This window comes from Petromyzon marinus, chromosome 73 (assembly GCF_048934315.1).
Source record: "Petromyzon marinus isolate PM22_M1 ecotype Great Lakes invasive population chromosome 73, UKy_Petmar_22M1.pri1.0, whole genome shotgun sequence".
NCBI lineage: Eukaryota > Metazoa > Chordata > Hyperoartia > Petromyzontiformes > Petromyzontidae > Petromyzon > Petromyzon marinus.
Window position 1 is genome coordinate 9020650 of NC_133739.1, and position 12824 is coordinate 9033473.

Consider the following 12824-nt stretch of genomic DNA (forward strand, 5'->3'; position numbering starts at 1 on the left):
TCCGCTACAACCCGGCTCTGGCTAGAGCTCGGGGAGGGTCCCAGAGTGTCCGAGCCACCTCTGGTCCGCTACAACCCGGGTGCTGGTCCAGTCTTCAGGTCTTCAGATGTCTTCAGGCTTGAGTTGGTGAACACTGCCTCGGCCCGTCCAGAGGGCCGACCTTTTATCCCCAGGTCGGGGTCACCCCTACACTCCTGACCTCCCCACCTCCCCCCCTCCCAGAACCTTCTGGAAGGTCTTATCTTAAGGGGCCTTAGGGACGGGTGGGAGGTCAGGGGTGTGAGTCTCCGGTCACGGGGGAGGGCAGGGGTTTACTTTGGTCGACCCCTACACACCTCGCTCTCTCTCTCGGCTGCCCCCTGCTGACCCGTGAACGTGGTGGCAGGTCAGCTGACAGCGCCCTGTCATGGTGCTTACGCACAACTTTGTGACTAACGCTGCACGTTCCGTCGTTTTCATGCAGGGGGCGCTGCAGACCTCTACGCGCCCCCTGCATGAACGACGGAGGCTCAGGGACAGACGTTCGATCACGTTGGAATCCATCTGCAGACGGCGGTCTTCTCGCACGGCCAGCAGCTCTGTGTCGCCTCGTCTCGATCCCGTGACCCCAACCAGGTGAAAGTCCGCATCGAACTGAACCCCCGGCAAGGCCATCTACTTTACGACGAGAGAAAATTCACACAAATTATCGTTTTCAATGAATAAGCTTTTAATGAAGAATACAATTATCTAATTCAAAACATAATACAATTCAAAGTTGTTTCATTTTCAAACTTCAAAACGGAGCATCGGGAGCTTGTGTGGAGGCATCGTTCGTGTGCAATTTTTTCCGTGACTTTCCTGGCCCAAGGCCCTAAATGCTTGTAAGTGGCACCGCAGGCAGTCAGGCTTGCTTCAAGCCCTTGGTTGTGAACATCCAGACGTTAATCAGCAAGGAGCATTTCATGTCCTAGTTCGACAAAATTTACGTCAACACGTAATGCAAAATTATAATTCGTGTTGTAGAGAATGTATCTCCTCTACGTGTAACTTTTGAGTGGTATGCCTTGTAACTGATGAATGATCCGAGTGTGCTCCCTATTTCAAAGACAATGAGTTGCTCCAGACGAAGATGCTTCCTGAAAAAACAAAAATACCCTTTGACCTGTATCACAAGAACAATGAGTCTCACCTGAGTTATCTGTACAGGTTACTTCCAAAACACACTTTGTCCTAACATCACTTATTCAATGTTTGACCCTTATAGACAATGTTACAAGTACGCACACAAAAGAGTATTCATTCTAAATTATTGACAGGCATATTAACAAAATTGAATTACTGCAGTGAAATATACTGCATCAGGTTATATCGTACTAACAAGCTATTTTAAAAAAAAATACGCTTAACAGTGTATGTACAACATACTATTGCGCCATTCAAAAACGAGTAGGCCATTGCATGCTGGCGTCTGGGTCAAAATTTATCAAGTTCTAAACATTACCTACAAACTCCACAACTGAGATGCCACATCAACCATCGCCCCCTACTGACAAGCTCTTCTCCAGATGCAGGCCGGTGCAGGGCCACCACCTTGTACCACACAGGGGCAGCTGCTACTTGGGGGTGCTCTTCGAGTGTTTGAGACGAGATACCACACAAAACTCCGAATTGCCAGAGGCGATTAAGCAAGCACCATATAAATGGACTTATTAGAACCGTGCGAATGCTTGGGGGCTTATTGGCTCTCGCTCATGGTTAGAGATCTACGCAACCCACAGGTCCACAAAGACTGGCCGCTCTAACTCTGCAGGTTGAACCTAGGAATTGAGTGTTCAACTTCACATTCTTGTCATTAAAGGCCTGTGACAAAGGCGCATCTATTGGTAGCGACATCGTCTCAAGCTTACATATCTACCGGGTCTCCATTTGACTTTGTATTGTCTCGGAGGAAGTCCACCCACACCTCCACTTCCACAAACTGATGGGAGTTGCCTCGCTCTGCCTCGCAGTCAGAATTCTCCTCCTGCTTCACGTTGCCTCCATCGATGTGAAGGTCCGATTTTGGAGTTGAATCTTCATCTTCACATTTTACCCTCACTTCTTCGCTTTTCACCATCACTTCTTCACATTTCACCTTCACCTCTTCATATTTCACCTCGATACCTTTAAAAGTGTCCAAGCTGGGATTTTCTTCCGGTTCTTGATTCATGAGGGATGGGCTCATTGCGGCACTTTGACTTTCACAAGCTGATTTCAGATTCCCCTCCTTGTGGATCTTCTGATGCTTGTGTGTTCTCTGGTGTACTTGAAGATTTGTTGACTGTGCAAACGCCTTCCCACACACACTGCACTGGAAGGGTTTTTCTCCTGTGTGTGTTCTCTGGTGTACAAGAAGATGTGGTGACTGGGCAAACGCCTTCCCACACACACTGCACTTGAAGGGTTTATCTCCCGTGTGAGTTCTCTGGTGTACATGAAGACATGGTGAATGTGCAAACGCCTTCCCACACACACTGCACTTGAAGGGTTTCTCTCCCGTGTGTGTTCTCTGGTGTACATGAAGAGTTTGTGAACGTGCAAACGCCTTCCCACACACACTGCACTTGAAGGGTTTCTCTCCCGTGTGTGTTCTCTGGTGTACATGAAGACTTGGTGACTGTGAAAACGCCTTCACACACACACTGCACTTGAAGGGTTTCTCTCCCGTGTGTGTTCTCTGGTGTACATGAAGAGTTTGTGAACGTGCAAACGCCTTCCCACACACACTGCACTTGAAGGGTTTCTCTCCCGTGTGTGTTCTCTGGTGTACATGAAGACTTGGTGACTGTGAAAACGCCTTCCCACACACACTGCACTTGAAGGGTTTCTCTCCCGTGTGTGCTCTCTGGTGTAGATGAAGACTAGGTGAATTTGAAAACGCCTTCCCACACACACTGCACTTGAAGGGTTTCTCTCCCGTGTGTGTTCTCTGGTGTACATGAAGATTTGGTGAACGTGTAAACGCCTTCCCACACACACTGCACTTGAAGGGTTTCTCTCCCGTGTGTGTTCTCTGGTGTACATGAAGACTTGGTGAATGTGCAAACGCCTTCCCACACACACTGCACTTGAAGGGTTTATCTCCCGTGTGCATTCTCTGGAGTGCTACAAGAGGATATGAATCTGAAAACGCCTTCCCACACACACTGCACTTGAAGGGTTTCTCTCCGGTGTTGGTTCTCTGGTGCCGTGTCAAATGTGCAGTACTATCCGTGCTGTATGCACACCGGTCGCATTGTTGCCTTTTTGCACCGAGCTGCGCCGAGTGCCTTTGCTCCATCAGATCAATTCTGCAGAGGAAGCGACAGCTGTAGACAGAAAAAAAGAATATCCACACCATCTACACGTCAGTATCGATGCACAGAGGAATGCATTACACAGTCACACGTGACTTACACTCTCTATACTTATTCATATATTCATGATATAGTGAAAACGTGTCCCAAATTAATCACACGGGCTGTTATGGCACACAAATGGTCATAAACGTGCCTGGAAGCCCTCGTATCTTCAAAATAAATATTAACCCAAAACTCCGAGCACACAATTTCGGCTGTCTGGCTTCAAAAGGACAATTTATGAAAGCTAAATTCAGCTGACGTAGCAAAGGGTGTTGAAAATAATACTATCTGTGTTATGCAGAAATGCATAAATTAATGTTCAATCGCAACGTAGAGGTGTGAAAGCCAGGCACAGATGTCCTTGAATGCTGGGATGAACAGTTCCGTCTTCAGCTGCACGTGTGCTGTGATAACTTCCTGACTAATTTCTTACAAAGAGTTGCAGAGGAAAACAAAAATAAACTACTGTTTTGATATAACCTCCGTGCTCAATAGAGTTAATAGACTTTACTGCAAATACAAACTTGACTCTTTCACACACTCAGAGGTAGAGCCAGGATATTCAGGTAGGGGGGGGGGGTAGCCCCTTTCAGCAATGAAATTGATAGGAGTTGTTAGTAAGTAAGGAGTTGTTAGTAAGGAGATATTAGTAAGGAGTTGTTAGTAAGGAGTTGTTGGTAAGGAGTTATTGGTAAGGAGTTGTTAGGAAGTAAGGAGTTGTTAGTAAGTAAGGAGTTGTTAGTAAGGAGTTGTTACTAAGTAAGGAGTTGTTAGTCAGGAGTTGTTAGTAAGTAAGGAGTTGTTAGTCAGGAGTTGTTAGTACATAAGGAGTTGTTAGTCAGGAGTTGTTACTAAGTAAGGACTTGTCCTATGCTTTTTATTCGACGCGTGTGAAAGGCATCGTGCTCGCTGAAGGTGTTTGCCTTCAGGGAAGTCGTGTACTGTATACGCAACTGGGCACAATTCTAAGAGACGCTTGTAACTGCTTTGCCGTTACTTATTGCCAATTATGAACACGGACTGTGGTCCTCTCAGAGTCCCTGGCACGTAATAATATGCCACCCGGTGGCAGTGGGGGGGTCGCGCAATGCTGATTGATCTATATTTATAAAAGGGAAATTTGTGAATGTGTGTCTGTTTGACATGTTCAGCATACTTGCCGACATGCAACACAAACTTGAAATTTGGCATGTGGGTAGCTTCCAGACTGGACACAATGCACAAAGTATTAAAATAGCCGTCATATCTGAGATGTCACCCTATGCGGCAGCGTTACGCAGTGTGCCTGCTGACGTCACGCACACCCCCCCACCCAACACTCCGCGAAGACCGTGTTTTAATCCAAGACAAGAATCAAAGTCCCGGGCAAAGCCGGGTAGTAAAGCTAGCCTATATATAAAATGGAAATGTGTGGATACGTGTGTGTGTGTGTCTGTTAGAAATGTTTAGCATACTTCCCGACATACTACACACTTGAAATTTGGCATGTGGGTAGGTTCCATACCGTGCACAATGAAACAAGTATAAAAATAGACATTTGTATTTTGTATGACCATGAAGATTGTGGCGTCAACCCGCAACACACCTGAGTTAAGCGCTCTGCAATGAATATAGAATTGAAGCTTTCGTGAATGCATAAATTACTCATTGGTTTTTTCGGTAAAGTCCCGTATGTAGAAATATAATAAAATTATATTAAAATAAATCACGACGTTTCGAACGCAACACAAGCGATCATCATCAGGTGTAAAAAACAAATAGCGAGGGAGCACATAGGGTGACATCAACGCAACACATAGAGAGCGTTAAACTGCACGGAGGCAAATACAACAAGAAGATGAGAGACGAGAACTCAACAAAACCTAAGAAAAATTACGTGATGCAAAACCAGTAGGACAACAACACAGTTAGACACTTCCATGGTAGACCACGAATTTCAGAAGACTGCTAAATTTCGTGTTCATCCTCCGGGTTGAACAAACCAGCATAGACAGAGTGAACAGATACGAGGTACAAGGCAGCAGAGATACATACACAGGGAAGAACATCCAGGGAAAGATGTATTTGGCAGCACAGAGAGGGCTGTTAACAGCGTGCCGGGAGATTTTAGGTGGCGCTTCGGTCCTGGTCAAATGAAGCCATTGGTTTCTCGGAGTTTTAATACATATCCTCCGTGCGAAGAACGGGTAGAACTGCTATCTTAAATATGAAGCAGAACATTACATCTGTTTGTTTGTGTGAAGCAGCAAAAACCTCTCCCAACACTGAGTTCTGGCGTCGTGAAATTTTCACAGCTTATGCCGTTTGGAATTTCTAAGTGAACGCGACTATTTTCAGCTCGCCACGTCATTCCCTTCCCGAGTGGCCAAAATCGACCTTGCGTAGTAGTGGATTAAGGTTAAATTTCCTTGAGTGAAAACATCCGATTTAGGTAACTTGATTTGTTTCGCCTTTTTTCTTTCTCGCAAGCATCAACATTTTTAAGGGTTTTTCAGTGAAATATAAGGGATATGAAATTTATCCAAGACAAGAATCCAAGTCCCGGGCGAAGCCGGGTAGTGAAGCTAGTTACTAATAAGCCCCAATGATCCTATCGAAATCAGGGATTTCGATCGGATCGTTGGGGGGCACGTGCCTACCCCACCCCCACTGGCTCCACCACTGTCACGCACTGGCATGGTTCACAGGTGGTGGTGTGTCCAGACCCATGCCTGGCCACCTTCACCTGTACAGAATTCATGCTTCCTCACTCCACCAAGTAGAGTGAACACCGCCACGCGTCCAGAGTGAACACCGCCACGCGTCCAGAGTGAACACCGCCACGCGTCCAGAGTGAACACCGCCACGCGTCCAGAGTGAACACCGCCACGCGTCCAGAGTGAACACCGCCACGCGTCCAGAGTGAACACCGCCACGCTGTTGAGGAGCCTCACCTTGTGTTGTGTTGTGGGCAGGTCGCTTCTGAAAACAAAAGCGGCACAGCAGCTCAAGCGGGCTTGGCCTGGTGTAAAAAATAAAAATAAATAAAAAACCGCGTGAATATTTCGATTTAAAGCTTTCGTGTCTGCAAGGATTCATCTTCTTTGTTTTTTTCGGTAAAGTCACGTAGAATGAAAATAAAATAATAAATTGATAAAGTAAAATAGCACAATAATATTCTCACGACGTTTCGGCCACAACACAAGCGGCCTTCATCAGGTGAAGGGACGAGATTGTCCAGGGCTGTCCTACCAGACAGTCTCGTCCCTTCACCTGATGAAGGCCGCTTGTGTTGTGGCCGAAACGTCGTGAGAATGATTGTGTTATTTTATTTTATCAATTTATTATTTTATTCTCATTCTACGTGACTTTACCGAAAGAACCAAAGAAGACGCGTGAATATTTACAACTAAAACAACGTGACAAAGTGGCGAGCCGCATGAAGACAAATTAAACTTAAACGCGATCAGGCTAGGCCTCGCGATCAGGCTAGGCCCCGCTATCAGGCTAGGCCCCGCTATCAGGCTAGGACCCGCGATCAAGCTAGGCCCCGCGATCAAGCTAGGCCCCGCTATCAGGCTAGGCCCCGCGATCAGGCTAGGTCCCGCGATCAGGCTAGGCCCCGCTATCAGGCTAGGCCCCGCGATCAAGCTAGGCCCCGCGATCAGTCTAGGCCCGGCGATCAGACTAGGACCCGCGATCAAGCTAGGCCCCGCGATCAAACTAGGCCCCGCTATCAGGCTAGGCCCCGCGATCAGGCTAGGTCCCGCGATCAGGCTAGGCCCCGCGATCAGGCTAGGCCCCGCGATCAAGCTAGGCCCCGCGATCAGTCTAGGCCCCGCGATCAGGCTAGGTCCCGCGATCAGACTAGACCCCGCGCTGTAAAGTTCCAACCTGGACATTGCTTCCATGCGAGGCTCTACCTCGGTAAACAACAACCACCACCACCACAACAACCACAACAACAACCACCACCACAACAACCACAACAACAACCACCACCACAACAACCACCACAACAACCACCACAACAACCACAACAACAACCGCGATGAGAATTTCTCACCTCGGATTTCAGTGTAAGGGCGGAGCAGCAGCTTCCTATAATCTCGTGACGTCACGCAGCAGCAGGAGGTGACATGACATCACTTGTGGGGAACGATAACACTCCCCTACCACAATGAGCGGCTCCGTACGTGAATAGATTATGTTAATGAGCCCGGCCCATATGAAGAGGGATGGGGCGTGGGTGCTCAACCTGTCGCGACGGCTTTCACGAAATAATTATGTTAATGAACCGCCAGTCACTGGGCGTGGCCTTGCCCAAATATGGATTCTAATTGAACAGAAAACGGCAGCGACCCAGGCAGAGGTGACGTCACGGTCAAGGGCGCCTTCGACGGGGTGAGGTGAACACCTTGGTGACATGACGTCACGAGCGAGGTAGACCTCCCCCTGGCGTTTCACGCCGATGAGGTTATGCTGAGTGGTGACGTCACAGAGAGGAGTTGGAGTTTAAGTTGATTTAGATTCATTTTCTATTGTTCCCTCCCTTGAACAGAGACCCCTTAGGTGTGTATGTACACTGTGTGTATGTGTGTGTGTACACTGTGTGTGTGTACACACTGTGTGTTTGTGTACACTGTGAGTGTGCACACTATGTGTGTGTGTACACTGTGTGTGCACTGTGTGTGTGTGTACACTGTGTGTGTGTGTACACTGTGTGTGTGTACACTGTGTGTGTGTGTACACTGTGTGTGTGTACACTGTGTGTGTGTGTACACTGTGTGTATACTGTGTGTATACACTGTGTGTTTTGTGTACACTGTGTGTACACTGTGTGTGTTTACACTGTGTGTACACTGTGTGTGTGTGTACACTGTGTACACTGTGTGTGTGTGTACACTGTGTGTGTGTACACTGTGTGTGTGTGTACACTGTGTGTGTGTGTACACTGTGTGTGTGTGTACACTGTGTGTGTGTGTACACTGTGGTGGGCACGGTCATCTCAGTCGACAAATGGTAACTTTTCATCAATTTAATATTTTCAAATTTTTTTGTTATTTTCTATCTACGTGACATTACCGAAAGAACCAAGAATATAAATGTTAATCAGCTGCGCCACGCTGTGGGAGCTACCTGGCCTGTCGCTCCGCACGAAGCTGCGTGGAGCCCTCTGCATGGAAGTTCTGCGCCGGTGAGAAACTCTCTCAGGCCCCCCCACGCCTCCACGCAGATTGACGCGAGCCGAGTTGGTGGTGCATTCTATTTTGACTTAAAACTTTCGTGACTGGCAGGAATTCATATTCTTGGGTTCTTTCGGTAAAGTCGCGTAAATTAAAAAAAAAACATGTTACATTAAAGAAAAATAAAATGACAATTTAAAAAATAAAAATAAACGCGTTTTTTTCTTTATTTTTGTTTTCTATCTACGTGACTTCACCAAAAGAACCAAGAATATGGTAGCGCATTCTCTATTTATTGCAGAGGTTCAAGGTTCAAATCCGACAGGCACACCTGGCTACCCCAGTAACATTCACCACAATATGCGCAGTCTGCTTCACGGCAGATGTAAAAACATAGCGTTGTGTGTCATTCACGACGCACAGGTCATTGCATGTCGGTGTCACGGTCAAAATTGTGGCAATTCCAAACATTATCCAGAAACTACACAACGGAGACGGCGCGTCAATGATCGCCCCCTACCGACAGACTCATGTCCACGTGCAGGCCGGTGCAGGGCCACCTTGTGCCACACAGGGGCAGCTGCCACTTAGGGAGAGGCGTCCTTCGATTGTTTGAGATGAGATTCGATAAGAAAGACACAATTAGGCAAGCGACTTATGCGTGCAAATATGATGTTGGTAACGTAGTGAAATGCTTGGGAGCTTCATCGTCTCTCGCTCCCGCCGACAGATGGTACCCAGCCAACAACTCCACAGATACCAGCCGCTCCTCCTGTGCAGGTTCGGCTACGTACGGTGCGAAAGAAGTTCCAGATACACACAGAGACTCACACACAGAGAGACCCACAGATTAGCATGGTTGGCTACGTACGGTGCGAAAGAAGTTCCAGATACACACAGAGACTCACACACAGAGAGACCCACAGATTAGCATGGTTGGCTACGTACGGTGAGAAAGAAGTTCCAGATACACACAGACTCGGAGCAATTTTGAGTCGCGTGCAGTCGTGGGCCCGTGAAAGTTGAACGGGCGCATGTTGCTACTGTCGGTAGTTGAATACAGTTGGAAAGACGCTGATAGAGAGACACACAGAGACTGACAAGAGAGAGAGGTGGACAGACACGGACAAGAGGAAGACAGAATGAAAGATACAGAGACCACAGAGACACAGTCAGCGAGAGAGAGACACAGAGGGGAACAGAGACACAGACGGACAGAGAGATGTTGAATCGAACAAAAACTTAACTCGCTCCATTGAAAGAGATTCCTCAATATTTGCCCATCCCCGAAATTAAGTCGTCCTAGTTTCTAATTATTTCATTGTGTGTGGTGTGTCCATTTAAGCAATGTGGGACATCGATGTACACGGATATGAACAAGCTCAGCAGACAAGACGTCTTTCATATCCTTTGGTTCTTTCGGTAAATTCACGCAGGTAGAAAAAAAACGAAGTAAAAAAACAGAAATCGCGACGTTTCGATCGCAGCACCAGCGGTCGTCCTCAGGCGAAAACATCCAGACATTGTCGCGGCAGAAGTCAGGTGAGCTACGTCACGTGACAAAGATAAGGTGACCACCCCCTCCCCAACGTGGCTCGCCCTCCTCAGCTGAGCATCGTTTTAATGCGGTGGCCTCACGCGAAATTGATTTCTGTAAGACGAAGGTACTTTGAAAACCCACTGGCTATTCTCTTTTATACAAGTGTTGTGTCCTTAACTAATCACACGGAGACGTCTGGTTGAGGCAACGCGTTTATTATAACAACTCTTCTTCTTTGGTTCTTTCGGGAAAGTCACGTAGAATGAGAATAAAATAATAAAATAACACAATAAAATTCTCACCACGTTTCGGCCACAACGCAAGCGGCCGTCTTCAGGTGAAATGAACAGACCTGTCGGGACGACAGAGCTTCAATGAACGCTGTTAAGATTCGTAGCGACTTTTAAGCTGGTTGAGAGAAGTGAGGCACCTTGACAAAGGGGGTTTACATATCAAATAGCTGAGGGATTAGCTTGTGACTGGTCGTAGAAATGGCTATGCTAAAGTCAAAACCTACACATCCACAGAGGCAACTAGTAATTTAGCATTGAAATAGCTAAGGGATTAGCTTGTGCAAATAGCTGAGGGAATAGCTTGTGACTGGTCAAAGAAATGGCTATGTTAAAGTCAAAACCTACACATCCACAGAGGCAACTAGTAATTTAGCATTGAAATAGCTAAGGGATTAGCTTGTGACTGGTCACAGAAATAGATGTTAAAGTCAAAGCCTACACATCCACAGAGGCACCTCGTACATGGACGCCAAAGGGGGCTGCAACAACTCAACTGCCATACAGTAAACCGATGTGAACAACCTAATTCTAAATTACATCACTATATTAAATGTACTCAATATATTCTTCAATAAGCTGAGCTATTAACATTAACTGGGTATACACTACACTATATAATGAATACCATATAGTAAACCAATAAAAAACGAAAATATAAACTACCTCAATGTTATATCACAATGTTATATGGTTTAAAAAACAGGTGGATTCTTACCTTCCACTTCAGAACCACGGACAGCTACGAGCCCCGTTCAGACGGACGAGTCCATCCATGGTCGGAGCGGAGGAGGGGAGAAACAGGTGCGAGGCGCTGTTATACTCCATGTTATAAACCATACCATTAACCGTGGTGTGAGAGGTATTAAGAGTCAGTGCCAGCGAAAGAGCTGCGGTCTGAAGGTCCTCGTAAAATACAATTAATTAAGAACCGAAATGGTTTAAAACATCTTTCCAATGGTTACTAAGCCAGAATCCATCTTCTCGGTTGAAATTGTCTCTGTGTTTGTATATGTGGATGGCCTCATGAACGATTTTTTTTTTCACATCGGTTTACTGTATGACAGTTGAGTTGTTGCAGCCCCCTTTGGCGTCCATGTACGAGGTGCCTCTGTGGATGTGTAGGTTTTGACTTTAACATAGCCATTTCCGTGACCAGTCACAAGCTAATCCCTCAGCTATTTGATATGTAAACCCCCTTTTGTCAAGGGCCTCACTTCTCCCAACCAGCTTAAAGTCGCTACGAATCTTAACAGCGTTCATTAAAGCTCTGTGGATGTGTAGGCCTTTACTTTAACATCTATTTCTGTGACCTGTCACAAGCTAATCCCTTAGCTATTTCAATGCTAAATTACTAGTTGCCTCTGTGGATGTGTAGGTTTTGACTTTAACATAGCCATTTCTGCGACCAGTCACAAGCTAATCCCTCAGCTATTTGCACAAGCTAATCCCTTAGCTATTTCAATGCTAAATTACTAGTTGCCTCTGTGGATGTGTAGGTTTTGACTTTAACATAGCCATTTCCGTGACCAGTCACAAGCTAATCCCTCAGCTATTTGATATGTAAACCCCCTTTTGTCAAGGTGCCTCACTTCGCCCAACCAGCTTAAAAGTCGCTACGAATCTTAACAGCGTTCATTGCAGCTCTGTTGTCCCAACAGGTCTGCTAATTTGACCTGAAGACGGCCACTTGCGTTGTGGCCGAAACGTCGTGAGAATTTTATTGTTATTTTATTACTTTATTCTCATTCTACATTACTTTACCGAAAGAACCAAAGAAGATGAACCCTTGCAGTCACGAAAGCTTTAAATCGAAATATAACTCTTTTGAACTCGGCTCTACACACTACCGTAACACGACAGGGGTACGACCCCTTCCACCCGATAGCCTCCGGGAGCGACAGCCTCCCTTCTATCGCAGCCTGCACAATCCGGTCTCTGCTACCCACGGGATCCCTTAGCCCGGCGTTAAGGGAAGACTGGACGACCCGTCCCAGCCCGGGTACGGGAGCTCACCTCTGGTCCGCTACAACCCGGCTCTGGCTAGAGCTCGGGGAGGGTCCCAGGGTGTCCGAGCCACCTCTGGTCCGCTACAACCCGGCTCTAACAAGAGCCTCGGTTGAGGGTTCCCGGGTGCTGGTCCAGTCTTCAGGTCTTCGGATGTCTTCAGGCTTGAGTTGGTGAACACTGCCTCGGCCCGTCCAATTTGCTGGCCTTTTATCCCCAGGTCGGGGTAACCCCTCCACTCCTGACCTCCCTAACCCCCCCCCCCTCTCCCAGAACTTTCTGGAAGATCATATTTTAAGGGGCCTTAGGGACGGGTGGGGGGTCAGGGGTGTTAGTCTCCGCTCACGGGGGAGGGCCAGGGGTTTACTTTGGTCGACCCCTACTCACCTCGCTCTCTCTCTCGGCTGCCCCCTGTTGACCCGTGAACGTGGTGGCAGGTCAGCTGACAGCGCCTTGTTAT

At 47.1% G+C, this 12824-nt stretch overlaps 2 protein-coding genes across 5 annotated transcripts in view; both read right to left on the reverse strand.

Moving 5' to 3' along the window:
- Positions 1–12824, reverse strand: part of LOC142907014 (uncharacterized) — a 59975-nt gene that overhangs the window by 19305 nt on the left and 27846 nt on the right. The window lies entirely within an intron of this gene.
- Positions 1–12824, reverse strand: part of LOC142907007 (uncharacterized) — a 39451-nt gene that overhangs the window by 8031 nt on the left and 18596 nt on the right. Inside the window, exons 1-3 of one of the 4 annotated variants that reach the window (XM_076055915.1) lie at positions 7408–7577; positions 6296–6363; positions 2388–3329 (exon numbers count right to left, since the gene is read on the reverse strand). In XM_076055915.1, coding sequence (XP_075912030.1) covers positions 2388–3301 — 914 coding nt within the window. In that variant the 5' untranslated portion in view covers positions 3302–3329; positions 6296–6363; positions 7408–7577. Of the gene's footprint in view, positions 1–2387; positions 3330–6295; positions 6364–7235; positions 7375–7407; positions 7583–12824 lie in introns of those variants that run through there. The other 3 variants (XM_076055912.1, XM_076055913.1, XM_076055914.1) reach the window with 3 other exon arrangements.